At 36.6% G+C, this 22209-nt stretch overlaps 1 protein-coding gene across 1 annotated transcript in view; it reads left to right on the forward strand.

Moving 5' to 3' along the window:
* Window positions 1-8312, forward strand: part of LIPI (lipase I) — a 125958-nt gene extending 117646 nt beyond the window's left edge. Inside the window, exon 10 of the mRNA XM_053706021.1 lies at window positions 6716-8312. Within this exon, the coding sequence (XP_053561996.1) occupies window positions 6716-6803 (88 nt within the window). The 3' untranslated portion in view covers window positions 6804-8312. The remainder of the gene's footprint in view (window positions 1-6715) is intronic.
* Window positions 8313-22209: the final 13897 nt, after the last annotated feature.

Consider the following 22209-nt stretch of genomic DNA (forward strand, 5'->3'; position numbering starts at 1 on the left):
AAGTAAGTCTTCTGAGTGGTGGATACTGTGATCCAGAATCTGTGAAATAGTGTTTTTTCTAAATACCTTTTCATCACTTGCTGTAGGGTGTGTGGATCCTCCGAAGTCCTGTGTGTCAACCTGAAAAAGGCTGCGTGATCACACAGACATCAATTGCAGGATTAGTAGATAGGGTCTCCGTTAGTGAAGGGTTGTGTTGTTGGTGATCTACAATTTCTGTGGTTGGTGATGGCAGTTGCAAATTCCTTACTTGTCCCTCCGTTCCTGGAGTTGAAGCCATTGCCGGTATTGGTGTAATCAGCTGTTATGGCTGAACTGGGAAAGTTCAAATTGAGCCAATCAGGGTACACCTATGCATTTCAGCTCTAGGAGCCTTTATCAAGAGTACCTGATTGGCTCTTAGGTTACCTCTTTTATATGGCTCTCTGTTTTCACCCTTTATTGGCTCATTAACGTTTCTTGGTTCTGTATGTTATCCCATTTCGTTTCTTTCACCTTCTTACAGTTGTTTAATCATTGTGAAGCTCTCGTTATTTAAAAAATAAAAATGTTGTTGATTTTATAAATATTGTATTGTACATTTGCAGGTGAATGTCCCACCAGGGTTTTGAACCCTAGTTTGTTTGCCATTTTTATTTTGTACAAAATGTCTGTTTCCTTAGCCATTGCTGATTTTCGGATTTGTGCTGGTGATTTTCAATCTTTTATCTAATGGATAATTTAATTACCTCATTTTAGTTTAAGGAAAAAGACATCTGTATACAGTATATCCCTCAGTTTATTTGGGGAATCAAATTTCTGAATGTTTGTGTCAATGAAATGCTAAGGTTCTTCTTCCTAACCACTTGGCCACCTGGCCTGTATTAAACACTTGGTCCACAGTAATTAAGTAAGATAGAATGATTTTTTGAACAAAATAGTTTACCAGTACCCCACCCTACTGGTACTTCAAAAGGAACCATGCCATTCATGACCAGTATTTCAAATGTGATTGCGCTTTCAGTTTTTGCAGCTACATTATTGAAAACTCGGTCATGAAGGCACAGTTCCTTTTGAATGCCCAGTCACAAAGGCACAATCCTATTTGAAAGCATGACATTTGTGAGGCTACATTATTGCAATAGATTGTTTTCATGGTTTACACTGTGAGAACTGTTAATATCCTTTTTTAGAAAAAGAGCTATATTGCAGCTATTTCCATCTAATAGAAACCCGTAGAGTGCTTATTGATTTCAGATGTATATTTCGCCAAGCAGGAAAATGGTACTTTCACAATCAATAATTGGAAATATAAAGTGTCATTATAATAATTGAGCAAACATGCCCAGTATACCCATCATGCCTATATACAAATTGCACTCATATTGTTTACCAGTTATCAGGGCACGATCCAACATACGGCGCAGGTTTCGGCGCAAGCGTGGAAGCCTGCGCTGCCCGTAGTTTCAGCTCGCAACTCGAGCTATCCCATATACGGCGCCGTCAGATGCTAAAGTGCCGTAAGTGTGACAAACTAGCGATGTCCAGAAATCTGCGTAACTACAAATTTCTGGAGTCGCCAGTGACTTATGGCACTTTAGAAACTCCCGGCGCCTACAAAAGCTGACTAAAGTATTAAATCTCCTGTACTGTCTAACACGCCTCCCAAACATAGCCCGACACATATACCCCTCTATCCGCTTTCCCCCCTCACTCTCCTAATAATAAATGTATTAACCCCTAAACCACCGCTTCCGGACCCCGCCGCCACCTACATTAACTACATTAACTACCCCCTAATGTGAGCCCCTTACACCGCCGCCACCTACATTACCTACCCCCTAATGTGAGCCCCTTACTCCGCCGCCACCTACATTACCTACCCCTAATGTGAGCCCCTTACTCCGCCGCCACCTACATTACCTACCCCCTAATGTGAGCTCCTTACACCACCACCACCTACATTACCTACCCCCTAATGTGAGCTCCTACCCCGCCACCAGCTATATTACCTACCCCCTAATGTGAGCTCCTTACACCGCCGCTACCTACATTACCTACCCCCTTATGTGAGCTCCTACCCCGCCGCCAGCTATATTAAAATTATTAACCCCTAATTTAATCCCCCTAAACCGCCGCCAGCTATATTAAATACATTAACCCCTAATCTAATCCCCCTACACCGCCGCCAGCTATATTAAATACATTAACCCCTAATCTAATCCCCCTACACCCCCGCCACCTATATTAACTATATTAACCCTAATTATATTAGGGTTAATATAGTTAATATAGTTATTATATTATATATATTAACTATATTAACCCTAATTATATTAGGGTTAATATAGTTAATATAGTTATTATATTATATATATATTAACTATATTAACCCTATCTAACTCTAACACCCCTAACTTAATTATTATTAAAATAAATCTAAATAATATTAATATTAATAATATTAACTAAATTATTCCTATTTAAATCTAAATACTTACATATAAAATAAACCCTAAGATAGCTACAATATAATTAATAATTACATTGTAGCTATTTTACGGTTTATACTTATTTTACAGGTAACTTGGTATTTATTTTAACTAGGTACAATAGCTATTAAATAGTTAATAACTATTTAATAGCTACCTAGTTAAAATTATTACCAATTTACCTGTAAAATAAATCCTAACCTAAGTTACAAATACACCTACACTATCAATAAATGTGAGCCCCCCAAAATGAAAAAATGCCCTACCCTATTCTAAATTAAAAAGTAACCAGCTCTTTTACCAGCCCTTAAAAGGGCTTTTTGCGGGGCATTTCCCCAAATAATCAGCTCTTTTGCCTGTAAAAAAAACACAATACCACCCCCCAATATTACAACCCACCACCCACATACCCCTACTCTAAACGCACCCAAACCCTCCTTAAAAAAACCTAACACTAACCCCCAGAAGATCTCCCTACCTTGAGTCGTCTTCACCCAGCCGGGCCGAACTCTTCATCCATATGTGGTCCTCCATCCCGGCGATGTCTTCATCCAAGCGGCAAAGAAGAGGTCTTCCATCCCGGCGATGTCTTCATCCAAGCAGCAAAGAAGAGGTCTTCCATCCCGGCGATGTCTTCATCCAAGCGGCAAAGAAGAGGTCCTCCATCTGGGCGAAGTCTTCCTCCAAGCGGCATCTTCAATCTTCTTTCTTCCGGCTTCTTCCGACCTCCGACGCGGAACATCCAGCTGGCCCGACGACTGAACGACGAATGAAGTTTCCTTTAAATTACGTCATCCAAGATGGCGTCCCTCGAATTCCAATTGGCTGATAGGATTCTATCAGCCAATCGGAATTAAGGTAAGAAAATCTGATTGGCTGATTTAATCAGCTGATTAAAACAGCCAATCAGATTTTCTTATCTTAATTACGGTTGGCTGATAGAATCCTATCAGCCAATCGGAATTCGAGGGACGCCATCTTGGATGACGTCATTTAAAGGAAACTTCATTCGTCGTTCAGTTGTCGGGCCAGCTGGATGTTCCGCGTCGGAGAATCCTATCAGCCAATCGGAATTCGAGGGACGCCATCTTGGATGACGTCATTTAAAGGAAACTTCATTCATCGTTCAGTCATCGGGCCAGCTGGATGTTCCCCGTCGGAGGTCAGAAGAAGCCGGAAGAAAGAAGATTGAAGATGCCGCTTGGAGGAAGACTTCGCCCAGATTGAGGACCTCTTCTTTGCCGCTTGGATGAAGACATCGCCGGGATGGAAGACCTCTTCTTTGCCGCTTGGATGAAGACATCGCCGGGATGGAGGACCACATCTGGATGAAGAGTTCGGCCCGGCTGGGTGAAGACGACTCAAGGTAGGGAGATCTTCTGGGGGTTAGTGTTAGGTTTTATTAAGGGGGGTTTGGGTGGGTTTAGAGTAGGGGTATGTGGGTGGTGGGTTGTAATGTTGGGGGGTGGTATTGTGTTTTTTTTTACAGGCAAAAGAGCTGATTACTTTGGGGAAATGCCCCGCAAAAAGCCCTTTTTTTTAAATTTAGAATAGGGTAGGGCATTTTTTTATTTTGGGGGCTTTATTATTTTATTAAGCGGCTTAGATTAGGTGTAAGTAGCTTAAAATTCTTGTAATCTTTTTTTATTTTTTGTAATTTAGTGTTTGTTTGTTTTTGCAATTTAGTTTAGTGTATTTAATTGTATTTTAGTTTATATATTTGTAGTTTATTTAATTTATTGATAGTGTAGGTGTATTTGTAACTTAGGTTAGGATTTATTTTACAGGTAATTATTTTAACTAGGTAGCTATTAAATAGTTATTAACTATTTAATAGCTATTGTACCTAGTTAAACTAAATACTAAGTTACCTGTAAAATAAGTATAAACCGTAAAATAGCTACAATGTAATTATTAATTATTTTGTAGCTATCTTAGGGTTTATTTTATAGGTAAGTATTTAGATTTAAATAGGAATAATTTAGTTGATATTATTAATATTATTTAGATTTATTTTAATCATAATTAAGTTAGGGGTGTTAGAGTTAGATAGGGTTAATATAGTTAATATATATATAATATAATAACTATATTAACTATATTAACCCTAATATAATTAGGGTTAATATAGTTATTATATTATATATATTAACTATATTAACTCTAATATAATTAGGGTTAATATAGTTAATATAGGTGGTGGCGGTGTAGGGGGATTAGATTAGGGGTTAATGTATTTAATATAGCTGGCGGCGGTGTAGGGGGATTTTATTATGGGTTAATAATTTTAATATAGCTGGCGGCAGGGTAGGAGCTCACATTAGGGGGTAGGTAATGTAGGTGGCGGCGGTGTAAGGAGCTCAGATTAGGGGGTAGGTAATATAGCTGGCGGTGGGGTAGGAGCTCACATTAGGGGGTAGGTAATGTAGGTGGCGGTGGTGTAAGGAGCTCACATTAGGGGTAGGTAATGTAGGTGGCGGCGGAGTAAGGGGCTCACATTAAGGGTAGGTAATGTAGGCGGCGGAGCAAGGGGCTCACATTAGGGGGTAGGTAATGTAGGTGACGGAGGTGTAAGGGGCTCACATTAGGGGGTAGTTAATGTAGGTGGCGGCGGAGTAAGGGGCTCACATTAGGGGGTAGGTAATGTAGGTGGCGGCGGTGTAAGGGGCTCATATTAGGGGGTAGGTAATGTAGGTGGCAGCGGTGTAAGGGGCTCACATTAGGGGGTAGGTAATGTAGGTGGAGGCAGAGTAAGGGGCTCAAATTAGATGCTAGTTAATGTAGGTGGCGGCGGGGTCCGGGAGCGGCGGTTTAGGGGTTAAATACTTTATTAGGGATTGCGGCGGGGGATCGCGGTTGACAGGTAGATAGACATTGCGCATGCGTTAGGTGTTATGTTTTATTTTGCAGTTCGCGGTTGACAGGTAGATAGACATTGCGCATGCGTTAGGTTTTATTTTGCAGGTAGTTTAGGGAGTTACGGGGCTCCAATACACAGCGTAAGGCTTACTACGCCTGCAATTTGTGGCGAGGTGAAAATGGAGTAAGATTTCTCCATTTTCGCCACGTAAGTCCTTACGCTGTATATTGGATACCAAATTGCGCTGGTTTGGTATACCTGTCTATGGGCCAAAAAACTACGGCCGAAGGCAGAAATATACGAGCGTAACTTCTATGTTACGCCGTATATGTGATACCAAACCAGCGCAAAATTTGGCGTCATCGGCTTTTGCGGGCGGCGCTGCATATCGGATCGAGGCCCAGGATGGATTACAAAAGGTTTACCTCACACATGTATGTAAGTGTTTCCCTTACAGGATGTACACAGGATGTACTGTAATGTAACCTTAAGAGGTGTGACAGGGCAGCTGTATTAATCAGTTTTGCTGGATTCCTATTTTCAATCCCGATAACGAGTACTTATCAACTGAAAACACATTTCACAAACTTTTGTATTACCAACTTCTTCGTGGCTGAGGACATTAACGTCAAAATTAAACTTAAAAGGATTAGATAGAGAACGAAATAGCTTTACACATTAATTCTATTATAAAGTTTGCTTAGTTATCTTGGTATCCTTTGTTAAAGATTAATCCTAGGTGAGCTTAGGAGCGTGCATGTGTATTTAGCCATCTGGTAGAAGTGTTTGCAACAATGTTTACAACAAAGTTATGCTTAAACACTGCAGCCACAGAGTGCTAAAGACACATACACGCTCCTAAGCTCCTACCAGCCTACTTAGCTTTACTCTTCAACAAAAGATATCAAGGGAACATAACTAATTTTATAGTAGAAGTAAAAAAAAAAGTTGTTTAAAATTGCTTGCTTTATCTTAATTATGAACATTTAATTTTGGCTTTACTGTCCCTTTAAGAGACATTTTCTTTGGAATCTCAGTCTATCCTTAATGGAATCACTTTAACTACAGCTGCCCACACTTAAATCAGAAGCGTAATATTTTCTATGAAGATAAAAGGAATGGAAACATATTCTAATCAAATTCAAGGTCTTTTTCATATTATACCTGGAGCTTAATACTTTATTCCTTACTTTTGTACTTGTTTCCCTATTGATATTATGTTCTTTGTGAGATTTTTAATTCATATGTTTTCTAATTAAACTGTTATAACAACTTTTTTATTGAACCTTTATAATTTGATTATTTGATTTTTTTTTTCTATTAAAGTCAATCCATCTATCCACTTATTTAATGACAATAAATTATATACTTTTTTGTGTTTCAGACCAACATTGTGCCGATATGATTTCGTGTTACTTGAAAATATTGAAACAGAGTTTTATCCAGTCCCGTGCCAGCCCAGTAACATGTAGAAGAGATATGAAGGCTCTTCACAAATAGAACAGTATGAAATGTCATGTTTGATTAGAATCCTGGTCTACAATTGTAATACTGTCAATATGAAATGGACATTATGGTAGAAATGGAAAATAAAGGGACTATATATTACTGTAAATGACTGGGCTTATTTATCAAAGGTGATTATAAATGTAATATTAAAGGGATACTAAACACAATTTGTTTCTTTAATGATTCAAATAGAGCATGCAATTTTAACCAACTTTCTAATTTACTCCTATTATCAAATTTTCTTCGTTCTCTTGCTAGCTTTAATTAAAAAGCAGGAATGTAAAGCTTAGGAGGCCATTTTTGGTTCAGAACCTGGGTTACGCTTGCTTATTGGGGGCTAAATGAAGTCACCAATAAGCAAGCGCTATACAGGGTGCTGAACCTAAAATGGGCTGGCCACTAAGCTTTGCATTCCAGCTTTTTAAATTAAGATAGCAAGAGAATGAAGAAAACTTGATAATAGGAGTAAATTAGAAAGTTCCTTTAAATTGTTTGCTCTATCTGAATCATGAAAGAAACAAAATTTGGGTTTAGTATCCCTTTAAATACATTTGTTGGAGAATAATAAGCATAAAGTTTAAAATATTACTGCTTCTTGTTAAGAAGCTCTATTGGATATCAACATAAGATATACAATATAAAAACACACAGGAGGAATGTACAATTGTGAAAAATATAGCCCTTTATATGAGCCAATATTATATATTAGTAATGTACATTCTAAATATTTAATTGTACATATAATACTTTAGAGTTTGAAGGAACAGTCTGTCTTAATTTAAATGTAAGACTCTCTGATTGCACTTTGTTTATAATGTATGATTCCTATATAGTTTATATTTGTAAATCATTTTTATATTGAATCACAAGTATTGATTATACTTGGCCAGTATTCATGATGAATAAAGATTGTGTTTCTTTTCTACACACATTTATTAACCAATCACTGTCTTTACCAGTCAAAGAGTTTTGAAATTGATGAGAAAAAAATGGATGTTCTCACAATAAACGCTACAATTACAACTGCCATTCTATACAGAATTATTTCTGCTCAAAATCCAATATTATTTCAATGGCATATATCATTTTATCAATATGTATGTCAAATCATTTTGAGTTAAATGGGAATACAAGTAGGATATATTGATAGAGCAGTTTATTTTTAATTAACTGTCCAATTTAAATGGAATATGACATTATGTTAATGATGAGCGTAAATAAATTAACTTGTGTGGTGCTGCTACCTGTGTAAATACAGACAAAGCAGATTATTTGTCCCAATAAATGTAAAATGTTGGTTACTGAAAAGATAAACTGCTCTGTCTCTCTCTGTATAGAATTGTTCAATTTGTATGTAATTGTAATAATATCATTTGTTACTATAGTGTAAATACTGCTGAATACAATTATTTTTGTATATTTTTTTTAAAAATTGTGGAAATATTTCATTAAATTATTAATATTGAAACGTGCACTTTTTTGCTGGTCTCTTCTTTTACCATATTTGAATTTTGTTTAAATATATTCATCTATAAAAAAAACCCAGTATTTAAATATTGCTATAACACTTTAAACAGATACATACATACATTGTAAATACAATGTCATATACAGTATTAAAGGGGCAGTAAACTCTAAAAATAACTATCATGCATATGAAAAAGTGCTATTTAAACAATTTTAAATTTTATCATACACAAAAATTGTTAAAGTAAATTAGCAGCGCAAGTTACACAGCTTGGTTGTACGACAAGTGCTGCTGATTGGGTCAGCGACCATTTCTGCTCACCCCCAGCAGTTCTCTGTGGCTCCCAGCTGCACTTTACCTATGTGTTTAACAAAGTCGTGGGGTATGGGTAAATACATTGATTTGCAGGGTCAATAATGATAAAATAACATGCTGTAATAATTTTTTATTCACTATAAAACTATATTTATATTTGCTGAGCAGAGGTCACATGCAATATTACCCATAATGCCAAGGGTAATGTTGCATGTCATAGTATTTTATGCCACCTTGCACAAACTCTCTTTTCTTGAAGCCTGCAGCTAGACACCATGGCGTTGTATTTATACATATGCACACAAGGTCTGTATTAACTGCCCTCAAAAACTACTGCCTAAGCATGAGTCTTGTTGACCAAGGCATAAACGTGTTCATAACTGAAAAGGAAATCTTATAATTATTGGGCACTGCTGTTTACAGAAGATCATTTAATCATAAGCTTCTGAAACATATCAGTTAATGTATTCTTTGGCTATGAAAAATAATAATAATAATATATTAACTAACAATGTCAACATTTTTAATTCTTCTGCTTTTCTTTCATACAGGTGGTGAGAGTCCACAATCCATTACTCATGGGAATTATACTTCTCTACCACTAAGATGAGACAAAGATTCCCAAACCCCAGGGTCCGGTTCCCCTAAGAGTACAGTGCTTGTCAGAGGGATGTATTTGGGGTATGGTTTATGATACAATAGTTTCGATTCATGGGAAATCCTTCATAGGCTCCCTGTAATCGGTAGCAGGGACGTGTCTTCTGCTTTCCTTTATAGATCTGCATTATACTCCTATTCCATATCCGCTGCTGATATGTTTCAGTACTGGTTTGGCAGTTTGCTACTTGTTTGATAGTGGACGAGTGTCTATGGGTAAGTATATTTTATTATATAGGCACTCATTTAGCTTAATTATTGTCACTTTTAATTTTTAAACGTGTATCGATATATGTTATTATATATGGCCCTGGAACATATTCTTCACTATTCCGCTTGCTTTTTTTTTTTGCGCACTTCGATTTTGGCACATTGGCCTGTTTTTGTGTGCCGGGTTCTCGTATGTCATGGTACACTCTTCGGGGCTAGTGCACTTTCCTTAGTCTTTTAGGAGTTAGGCCGGGTTTTGTCCGTCGGGTTGATGTACTCATATTGGTTTAGCCCACGTTTTCTCGGGTTTTTGGCATGCTTTTTGCCATTTAAACAGTCAATTGTTATATATATATATTTCTAATCAGCTGATCAGTAACACCATGGTTACTAACCTGCTGTCACCCATCAACTCATTATGACACCTGTGCACTGGTTGAGCTATAATGAAAACATGGCCTGTTGGGGGTACTTGAGGAATGTGATTGAGAAAGAATGCCCTAAAGTATTAAGGACAGATGTGGTACTGGTGTAGTGTACTACCCCTCTCCAAGACATACACACTTACAGTTTCTGAAAGCTTCTCCATGCAGTAATATTCATTACATTTTTTTCCTTTTTGATGTGCCGAATTGATCTGTAAAATGGCCCCAAAATCCTACCCTGTGTTGTTTGTTTTTTTCGGTAGTTTCCTTACAAGAGACTCACAAATAATTATTCTGTAGTGAGCCCTGAGTTTAATGCAAGAAGAAAGGGGGAGTAGGAGTTTGATGGCCATTTTGCTGATCGATGCGGCACACCAAAAAGGGAAATATATATTTATTGCTGTAAGCGCTTACTAATGGATCCAGGTGCTGGAGGATTGCGTGGAGAGAAGCTTTCACAAACTGTAAGTGCGTAACAAGTGTTTACTGTCAATTTATGTTGAAATGTTTATTATTAAGCAAAAAGAAACATTTTGTTACATGTATAATCAAACATAAAACAAAAGCATATCAATGTTGACATAGGCCATTGCAATTTTCAAATAAGGCATATCATATATAGTTTCACCATGTGAACCAATGTTCAATAAAGATGTCCAGGTGTCCCTTGGGCCCCCTCTGAGGAAGTGTTCTTTGTGAAACGCACGTCCCTCAGGAGTAGCCTTGTCTCTCCTTGTTCCTTGTTTTAACCTACTTACCATGGTTTAATATAAGTTTAGCTTTATAACTATTGTTACCTATCTCAGCTCAACAGTTGTATAATATAAAAATATAAGCAGCAAATTAGCCCTCGGATTGTAAGGGCTTAGTCTACTTTTAATTCTAAACTGTTGGCTGACACAAATTATTTACCGTACTCTATTGGTAACCATATATATTATACTTCTGGTTAAAGTGTTTCTAACCTAGCTTAAGGTATTGTATGAATGATTGTTCCTGGTTGTGAACTATATTTCCTAATAAAGATAATAATGTGTGATTGAAATTGAATAATATTTTGCTAAAACTAATATCAGTCTTGCTGAGTTAACATATACTCTTATCGTGGAGCTAATCCTTCTATACTTAATTGTATATCCTTTTACAATTAGTTTAGCTAGTTGTTATTCTCTGTATGTTTAGTCTCCTCGACAGGTAATATTCTAAGCTACAATTATCAATGTATAATATACATTTTAACCCTTCCTCAAGGGAAGAAATATTTAGAAATTACCTGCACTATATAACTCCACTCCCCTGACCCCCCCCTTCTTTTGCTTAAAATTATCCCTTGGGCCCAAGTAGATATATTAATGGACTTCCTGTGTGCTATCAGAAATGTCCTTATGTGGAGATATAGTCCTTTTACTTATGTAGGGACCAAGAAAGCTTGAAGTTGAAAAAGTCCACTCAGCCGATGTCAGTTATCTCTTAAGTATGAGTCAACAATCGAGACATAACTTGGATATATAACAATTGTTTAAATACCATTACATCCGATTAACATATTCTTCAAAACATGTTGTTTCTTTTGTAAAAAGCAAGCAAAAGTAAGAGCATATAGACAAGAGTCTAGTATAGAGTACTAGAATAACAGAAAAAAAGAGGAAAAGGATAAAAAGAACAGTTCTCCTCGCCCATAGGCAGCCTTTTCTCCTATTCCAAACCAGGAATTTTCTATAATGTCTCTCTATAGTTCTAAATTGGATCTATAATGCATTCAGGCTAGTCATATTCCTCATGTGTTGTGAGTCTTCCCTTACATACCACGCCTCCCAAATTTTTATAAATTCCTGACGTGTCTCCAGAAAGTTAGAAGATATGTCAGCTAATTAATAAAACTGTCTAATCTTATCCTTGATTACATTGAAAGTTGGGACTGATGTCTTCCAGAATTTAGCTATGCAGATTTTCACTGCTGTACAAATATAAGCAATCAATTTATTTTGTGGTTTTGTGAAGTCTAGTAATGGAACATGTAATAAGGCTTGTTCTGGACCTAATCTAATATCTTTCTCAAAGATAGAGCTTAACATCTCTGATATCTGTTCCCAAATTTGTTTTGCTCTGGAACATAGCCACCACATATGATAGTATGTACCTTCTGCACTACAATTTCAATAACAGTAGAGCTAGTGTTGCTAATTAAGCTTAACCTGGAGGGGGTAAAATACCACCCATATACAACTTTTAAGTAATTTTCCTTGAGATTTGAGCTAATGGTAAATGTCAGTTCTCTTCTTATAATTGAGCTCCATTGTTCATTTGTGTAATGAATGTTAAGATCCCATCTATTCATTAATGGTAATTTTTGTTCTATATTCTTTGTGTTGAATGTAATTTATAGTTCTGAAATAGCACCTTTTAGTCTATTGGTGGAGAGGCATTACCATTCTAGATAAGATGTTTTAGATGTTTTATTTCTATTAATTATGCTTCTCACGCGGGATAGTAATTGGAGGTAATGGAACCAACCATGAGCAGTGGAAGGAGGTATTTTATAATACTGGTTATAGTTTATAATTTTGTTTTCAAAATATATGTCAGCTATTCTATATAATTCTTTGTTAGCACAGATGCTAGTTATATTTTTTTCCAAAATTTAATGGTATACGCTATGATTCTAAAAGCTTTCCATACTAATGGTCTGCTAGGCCCAGAGGACCAAAGTAATAGATTGGTTTCACCTCTATCATTCTTGCTAAAAATTTGTCGGGTCGATTTGCAAATGTAAAATAATGTGCATCAAGTAGTCTGATGGATTTCCTAGCCACCTCGTTTAATAACTCATCTAATTCTTTCTTTTTATGTTGAAGAGACTCTAACACTTTTCTACGCTTATTGAGATGATGTTGTGACTGCAATGTCTCTATTTCTTCCCTAAGCCATTTGATGTGTAGGGTTCTAGTTTTATTTGCTAATGCTGCTTCCTTTATAATGAATCATCTAAGGTATGCTTTTAGGGCTCCCCAAACATATAGTGGGTTGTTGGTAGAATTTGCATTTTCCATAAAAAAACTGACTAGTTTGTTCTTTTAATTTATTGACAAAATTTTAATTTCTCAATAAAGAGGGTTGTACAGTCCACAATCTAATTCTGGAAGGGTCAAACAACCCTTTTAATGTGAGTGCTACAATAGAATGGTCTGACCATGTACTTGAAATAATCTGTGATGATATAACTAAGGGCATTAATAATTGACTCACTAAAATGTAGTCCAATCTAGAATATGAATTATGAACTGCAGAATAAAAAGTGTAATCTTTTTCTCCTCGATGTAAGGAGCGCCACCCATCAACAAGGTTGTGATCTAATAAAAAATCGCTAAGGATCTTTTTGTTTTGAGATCTAGAGCTTAATATCTGTCCATTTGACCTAGCAATTTAATCGTCAAGTGTGAGATTGAAATCCCCTGACATTAGGACTCTATATCGATCCTATAATGTTATCAATTTGCTTATTTTAGAGAAAAATGTGGACTGTTGTTCATTTAGAAATACACATTTATCAACATAATCTGCGTTTTTTTAGTGTGTCCCCTTAAAACCAGAAATCTACCCTCTCTATCCCTTATTCTTTTCCCCTCTACCAAATTCAGAGAAGAATTAATTAAAATTGAGACTCTGCACTTTTTTTTTACTTCCAACTGCATGATGTTGTATAGGATAAACAGAGTCCCAATATTTAGGTGTTTGTTGAGTTGTGAAGTGCGTTTCCTGTAGCATAACTATGTGGGCACCACTTTTTTTATACTCTAAAATAGCTTTTTTTCATTTTACATTTGAGTGCAGACCCCTGACATTATGTGTTAAAATCTTAAAGGGACAGTCTAGTCCAAAAAAAACTTTCATGATTCAGATAGGGCATGTAATTTTAAACAATTTTCCAATTTACTTTTATCACCAATTTTTCTTTGTTCTCTTGGTATTCTTAGTTGAAAGCTTAACCTAGGAGGTTCATATGCTAATTTCTTAGACCTTGAAGGCCGCCTCTTAAGAATGCATTTTTTTTTTCCAAAAAGCTTTATTATATCAAGTCAAAATATACAACAAATAGTATCAGAGCGTTACAGAAAATCTTATAATAACCTAATCAGAGGGTTAGACACCTCAGGCTAAAAAAAAAAAAGAGAAAAATAAAAGAGAAAAATGTTCAGTGACTTGTACATACCTTGACATGTTTTAACACAACTTACTAACAGGCAAACAAATAACAAATCCAAAAACATCTATGTTGCTGTGGATATCAAAGATATAATTTTTGTTCACTACTCTGTGAACCCATATGCAATTGGTATATAAAAAGGTATGGATGTTGATAAATATAAGTTCTTAAGGAGGTCTGTGGTACCATGTGCAGTTCTTAGTAATTATTGTTATGAGTGATGAGGGAGGGGAAATTAATGGGTCTCATTGCCGAAGGTTTAGGGTTATAGTGGGCTTTAGGGAATTTAAGTGTTCTTCCCAAAGCAAGCGGATGGACAAAAAGTCCTCTATTTTATGTAATTTAGTGTAACGGTATTGTTCCAGTTCTATAGCGGTGGATACTCTATCCCGCCAAAACTGTATAGTTGGGAGGGTTGACTGCTTCCAATGGTATGGGATGTATCTTTTGGCAGTGTTGATCATTATAATGAGGAGTTTAAGTCTGAATGAGCAAGTTACTTGTGGTATAAAGTTAAAAAGGAAGGGCCATGGGGAATGTGGGAGAGAGGTTCCTATCACCAGCCCAACTTCCTTCCCAATATCTGTCCAGTAAGTTTGTGCCACAAATTATTTACCGTACTCTATTGGTAACCATATATATTATACTTCTGGTTAAAGTGTTTCTAACCTAGCTTAAGCTATTGTATGAATGATTGTTCCTGGTTGTGAACTATATTTCCTAATAAAGATAATAATGTGTGATTGAAATGGAATAATATTTTGCTAAAACTAATATCAGTCTTGCTGAGTTAACATATACTCTTATCGTGGAGCTAATCCTTCTATACTTAATTGTATATCCTTTTACAATTAGTTTAGCTAGTTGTTATTCTCTGTATGTTTAGTCTCCTCGACAGGTAATATTCTAAGCTACAATTATCAATGTATAATATACATTTTAACCCTTCCTCAAGGGAAGAAATATTTAGAAATTACCTGCACTATATAACTCCACTCCCCTGACCCCCCCCCTTCTTTTGCTTAAAATTATCCCTTGGGCCCAAGTAGATATATTAATGGACTTCCTGTGTGCTATCAGAAATGTCCTTATGTGGAGATATAGTCCTTTTACTTATGTAGGGACCAAGAAAGCTTGAAGTTGAAAAAGTCCACTCAGCCGATGTCAGTTATCTCTTAAGTATGAGTCAACAATCGAGACATAACTTGGATATATAACAATTGTTTAAATACCATTACATCCGATTAACATATTCTTCAAAACATGTTGTTTCTTTTGTAAAAAGCAAGCAAAAGTAAGAGCATATAGACAAGAGTCTAGTATAGAGTACTAGAATAACAGAAAAAAAGAGGAAAAGGATAAAAAGAACAGTTCTCCTCGCCCATAGGCAGCCTTTTCTCCTATTCCAAACCAGGAATTTTCTATAATGTCTCTCTATAGTTCTAAATTGGATCTATAATGCATTCAGGCTAGTCATATTCCTCATGTGTTGTGAGTCTTCCCTTACATACCACGCCTCCCAAATTTTTATAAATTCCTGACGTGTCTCCAGAAAGTTAGAAGATATGTCAGCTAATTAATAAAACTGTCTAATCTTATCCTTGATTACATTGAAAGTTGGGACTGATGTCTTCCAGAATTTAGCTATGCAGATTTTCACTGCTGTACAAATATAAGCAATCAATTTATTTTGTGGTTTTGTGAAGTCTAGTAATGGAACATGTAATAAGGCTTGTTCTGGACCTAATCTAATATCTTTCTCAAAGATAGAGCTTAACATCTCTGATATCTGTTCCCAAATTTGTTTTGCTCTGGAACATAGCCACCACATATGATAGTATGTACCTTCTGCACTACAATTTCAATAACAGTAGAGCTAGTGTTGCTAATTAAGCTTAACCTGGAGGGGGTAAAATACCACCCATATACAACTTTTAAGTAATTTTCCTTGAGATTTGAGCTAATGGTAAATGTCAGTTCTCTTCTTATAATTGAGCTCCATTGTTCATTTGTGTAATGAATGTTAAGATCCCATCTATTCATTAATGGTAATTTTTGTTCTATATTCTTTGTGTTGAATGTAATTTATAGTTCTGAAATAGCACCTTTTAGTCTATTGGTGGAGAGGCATTACCATTCTAGATAAGATGTTTTAGATGTTTTATTTCTATTAATTATGCTTCTCACGCGGGATAGTAATTGGAGGTAATGGAACCAACCATGAGCAGTGGAAGGAGGTATTTTATAATACTGGTTATAGTTTATAATTTTGTTTTCAAAATATATGTCAGCTATTCTATATAATTCTTTGTTAGCACAGATGCTAGTTATATTTTTTTCCAAAATTTAATGGTATACGCTATGATTCTAAAAGCTTTCCATACTAATGGTCTGCTAGGCCCAGAGGACCAAAGTAATAGATTGGTTTCACCTCTATCATTCTTGCTAAAAATTTGTCGGGTCGATTTGCAAATGTAAAATAATGTGCATCAAGTAGTCTGATGGATTTCCTAGCCACCTCGTTTAATAACTCATCTAATTCTTTCTTTTTATGTTGAAGAGACTCTAACACTTTTCTACGCTTATTGAGATGATGTTGTGACTGCAATGTCTCTATTTCTTCCCTAAGCCATTTGATGTGTAGGGTTCTAGTTTTATTTGCTAATGCTGCTTCCTTTATAATGAATCATCTAAGGTATGCTTTTAGGGCTCCCCAAACATATAGTGGGTTGTTGGTAGAATTTGCATTTTCCATAAAAAAACTGACTAGTTTGTTCTTTTAATTTATTGACAAAATTTTAATTTCTCAATAAAGAGGGTTGTACAGTCCACAATCTAATTCTGGAAGGGTCAAACAACCCTTTTAATGTGAGTGCTACAATAGAATGGTCTGACCATGTACTTGAAATAATCTGTGATGATATAACTAAGGGCATTAATAATTGACTCACTAAAATGTAGTCCAATCTAGAATATGAATTATGAACTGCAGAATAAAAAGTGTAATCTTTTTCTCCTCGATGTAAGGAGCGCCACCCATCAACAAGGTTGTGATCTAATAAAAAATCGCTAAGGATCTTTTTGTTTTGAGATCTAGAGCTTAATATCTGTCCATTTGACCTAGCAATTTAATCGTCAAGTGTGAGATTGAAATCCCCTGACATTAGGACTCTATATCGATCCTATAATGTTATCAATTTGCTTATTTTAGAGAAAAATGTGGACTGTTGTTCATTTAGAAATACACATTTATCAACATAATCTGCGTTTTTTTAGTGTGTCCCCTTAAAACCAGAAATCTACCCTCTCTATCCCTTATTCTTTTCCCCTCTACCAAATTCAGAGAAGAATTAATTAAAATTGAGACTCTGCACTTTTTTTTTACTTCCAACTGCATGATGTTGTATAGGATAAACAGAGTCCCAATATTTAGGTGTTTGTTGAGTTGTGAAGTGCGTTTCCTGTAGCATAACTATGTGGGCACCACTTTTTTTATACTCTAAAATAGCTTTTTTTCATTTTACATTTGAGTGCAGACCCCTGACATTATGTGTTAAAATCTTAAAGGGACAGTCTAGTCCAAAAAAAACTTTCATGATTCAGATAGGGCATGTAATTTTAAACAATTTTCCAATTTACTTTTATCACCAATTTTTCTTTGTTCTCTTGGTATTCTTAGTTGAAAGCTTAACCTAGGAGGTTCATATGCTAATTTCTTAGACCTTGAAGGCCGCCTCTTAAGAATGCATTTTTTTTTCCCAAAAAGCTTTATTATATCAAGTCAAAATATACAACAAATAGTATCAGAGCGTTACAGAAAATCTTATAATAACCTAATCAGAGGGTTAGACACCTCAGGCTAAAAATAAAAAAGAGAAAAATAAAAGAGAAAAATGTTCAGTGACTTGTACATACCTTGACATGTTTTAACACAACTTACTAACAGGCAAACAAATAACAAATCCAAAAACATCTATGTTGCTGTGGATATCAAAGATATAATTTTTGTTCACTACTCTGTGAACCCATATGCAATTGGTATATAAAAAGGTATGGATGTTGATAAATATAAGTTCTTAAGGAGGTCTGTGGTACCATGTGCAGTTCTTAGTAATTATTGTTATGAGTGATGAGGGAGGGGAAATTAATGGGTCTCATTGCCGAAGGTTTAGGGTTATAGTGGGCTTTAGGGAATTTAAGTGTTCTTCCCAAAGCAAGCGGATGGACAAAAAGTCCTCTATTTTATGTAATTTAGTGTAACGGTATTGTTCCAGTTCTATAGCGGTGGATACTCTATCCCGCCAAAACTGTATAGTTGGGAGGGTTGACTGCTTCCAATGGTATGGGATGTATCTTTTGGCAGTGTTGATCATTATAATGAGGAGTTTAAGTCTGAATGAGCAAGTTACTTGTGGTATAAAGTTAAAAAGGAAGGGCCATGGGGAATGTGGGAGAGAGGTTCCTATCACCAGCCCAACTTCCTTCCCAATATCTGTCCAGTAAGTTTGTGCCACAGGACATGCCCACCATAAATGAACAAAGGTACCACGTTCTTCACATCCTCTCCAACAACTAGTGTTAGAGTTTGGGAATAGACGTCCTAGTCTGTCTGGGGTGTAATGCCATCTACTGAGGAGTTTCACGTTCATTTCCGTTATGTTAATAGAGGAAGCAGAGGAGCTCATTTGTTTGTATATTAGTTTCCATGTATCTGGTGGTTGTGAGTCATTGAGCTCCCTCTCCCAACTGCTTATATATGATGGGGGATGATGTGAACGACTTGCCAAAAGAATTTTATAAGAGATGGATAGTATACCCGTTGCCGGAAAGGATAGCCAGCACAAGGATTCAAATGGAGTTAAAGGCCGGGTCAAGTTATGTTTCTCTCTATGTGTTGCAAAATAATGCGTAAGTTGGTGATATATTAGCCAATTATTCAGGAGAGGTCCCAGTATTTCAACTACTTCTTCCTTGGGTTTCAATTTGCTGTTTTGTGTGATTAAATGGTGGGGTATTGCTTGAGTAAGAGTGTGGTTGATAGCGTTACGGGGTATGGGCTGGAATGGAGTTATAGGGTTATCTAAGAAGGGTGTCAGAGGAGAGTAGGGTGTCGAGATAGTTTTGTATCCTCTTAATATTTTCCCCCATATATTAAACGTTTCTCGTACCAAAAAAGGAAGGTCTGTGTCACCTCGCTCGCATTTAGTAGTGAGCCAACATCTACCCCCTAATTGCCCTCCCTGCGTGAGTGCATGTTCCAGCCCTATCCATTCTTTGTGGGCAGCGTTTCTACACCAGTCTACTATTCTGGTCATGAAGGTGGCATAACGGTATAGTAATATATTTGGGACACCAATTCCGCCCTCTAGTTTAGTGCAATATATGGTTTGCGTAGCAATTCGAGGTCGTTTATGATCCCAGATATATGAATTTATGAGTTTCTGTAAAGAGTAAATGGTAGAGTCAGGAATGGGGATGGGTAGTGCTTGGAGGATATAGAGGATTTTAGGAAGTATTACCATTTTAACGGCATTTATCCTGCCTAACCAAGAAATTGGTTTGTTGGACCATGAGTGTAAGGTAGCGATAATCTGGGTTTTCAAAGGGCCGAAATTTAGGGGGGCTATGTCTTGTAGGTGTGGGGATATCATGAACCCTAGATATCTAAGTGCTGTAGGTTGGTGTTTGAATTTGTGTGAATATAATATATGTAGGTCCTTGGAAGGTGTCCCTAGATTAATAAATTCTGATTTTGTGTTATTGATTCGGAAGTTAGATAATGTCCCGTATTCCTGAAAAAGAGACATTAGGGAGGGTATCGAGGTGGAGAGATTTGTAAGTGTGAGGATAATGTCGTCCGCGTATAGGGATATCTTGTACTCCTGCCGACCTATGTTTATGCCAGTGATTGAAGGTGTGGTTCTAATGTAGGTTGCCAAGACTTCCATTGCTAGGATAAATAATGTTGGAGAGAGCGGACACCCTTGTCTGGTGCCGTTATTTATGTGGAAAGGGGGGGATAAAGAATTATTTAATTTTATCTTGGCTGTAGGGGTATTATATAGCGCAAGAATCTTATGTATGAATTGGTCATCAAGGCCAAACTTTCTCAGGGTCTGAGTGAGAAAAGGCCAACTAAGGCGGTCAAATGCCTTTTCGGCGTCTAATGATAGAACTATTGAGGGTATATGGTTAGTGTTTGCGTATTCTATGATATTTAATATTTTGATGGTGTTGTCTCGGGCTTCCCTATGAGGAGTAAAACCTACTTGGTTGGTGTGTATAAGATCTGGGATAATCCTGTTTAGTCGAGTAGCGAGAATTTTAGCATACAGCTTTATGTCTAAATTTAATAATGAGATTGGACGGAAGTTTGAGGGTGTCGTGGCTGGTTTGCCTGGTTTCGGCAGCACCACTACATGTGCCTCCAACATAGAGGGGGGGGGAATTGTGATCCATCCGCTATCGCATTAAATATTGTTGTTAAATGGGGCACTAGGGTATCTTTAAACCTCTGGTAATATTTTGCGGAAAAGCCATCTGGGCCCGGGCTTTTCCCTAATTTTAACTCTTTTATTGCAAGTGCAACTTCCTGAGAGGAGATGGGTGAGTTAAGATCCTTTAATTGTGAGCTGTTAATAGATGGGAGCTGGCAACCCTGAAGGAATTGTGAGATGTTTTGTGAAAGTTGATCTGAGGTGATTTCCGGTTGTATATTGTATAGGTTTGAGTAATAGGTTTGGAATACCTGAAGAATATCTGCGGTGGTTTTTTGAGGGGGTCTACCTGGGGCTTGTATTTCATATATATGTGATTTTAGTTTTCTTTTCCTGAGAGTCCTGGCCAAATATTTACCTGCTCTGTTTCCTTCAAAATGGAACAAGCTATTTGTTTTTCTTTTTAAAGTGTTGTATTCTATCTGAAGGAAGTCATCTAGTGCTTTCTGTATTGCTGATATCTCAGAAAGGATGGAGGAGTCTGTTGGGAACAGTTTATGTTGAAGGCTGAGTTGTGAGAGTTTGGAGGTGAGGTCGTGATATTTCTGTTTTTGCGCCTTATTAATCTGAGATTTTATTTTGATAAGTTCACCTCTGAGGAAGCATTTATGTGCCTCCCAGACCGAGAACTGATTAGGCGTAGAGGGGATGTTAACAATAAAATATTCCTTCAAGATTTCATCTAACTTTGTAACAGTATCAACGTTATCTAAAAGGGTGTCGTCTATCATCCAATTGTAGTGATTTATTGTGTGTTCCGCCCAGTTGATGTGTAATTGAACTGCCGAATGGTCAGACCATATGGTAGGTGTGATATCACATTTAGTGATATGGGATAAACCTAATTGGTTAGTGAAGATATAGTCTATACGGCTATAAGACTGGTTGGGGTAGGAGTAGAACGTGTAGTCCCTTGTATTTGGGTGTATATACCGCCATGTATCATATAGGTTATGTAATCTTAGATGTTTCCAAAAAAAAGTTGAGAAATTTAGTGTTGGGGTTCGTGAGGGGGTTAGTGCTGTCTATTTGTGGTTGAAGTGGGAAATTAAAATCTCCCCCTAAGTAAGTTGGGCCTCTGGAATTATCTAGCAATTTATTAAATAATTTGACAAAAAATGGTTTTGGGGCGGTATTGGGCGCATAAATATTAACAAGGGTTATGTGTTGGTCATAGAGAAGACCTATTAGACCTAGGAATCTACCTTCCGTGTCGGTTATCTTTTTCAAAAGTGTGAAAGGTAATGACTTTTTGAGTAAAATACTAACACCACATTTTTTGGTAGGGCCGGAACTGTGAAAGTGTTGAGTATATGTGCGACCCAAGTATTTTGGCCAACAATTTTTTTTAAAGTGAGTTTCCTGTAAATAAATAATATCTGCTCCCCTTTTAGCTAAATCTGAGAGTGCTTTGGAACGTTTACAGGGTGAGTTCAAGCCCTTTGCATTTGAGATATAATAATCAGAGGGCGAGGTTCTCTACCGCGTCGGGAAGCCATGGTTAAAGTGGGGATGTGTATGGGTTAGCGTTAGTTGAATACACATTGTAAGGACCTCTGTTGCACATGGAGTAGACAGTTTTGCAAAGCATAC

Source organism: Bombina bombina, chromosome 3 (assembly GCF_027579735.1).
Source record: "Bombina bombina isolate aBomBom1 chromosome 3, aBomBom1.pri, whole genome shotgun sequence".
NCBI lineage: Eukaryota > Metazoa > Chordata > Amphibia > Anura > Bombinatoridae > Bombina > Bombina bombina.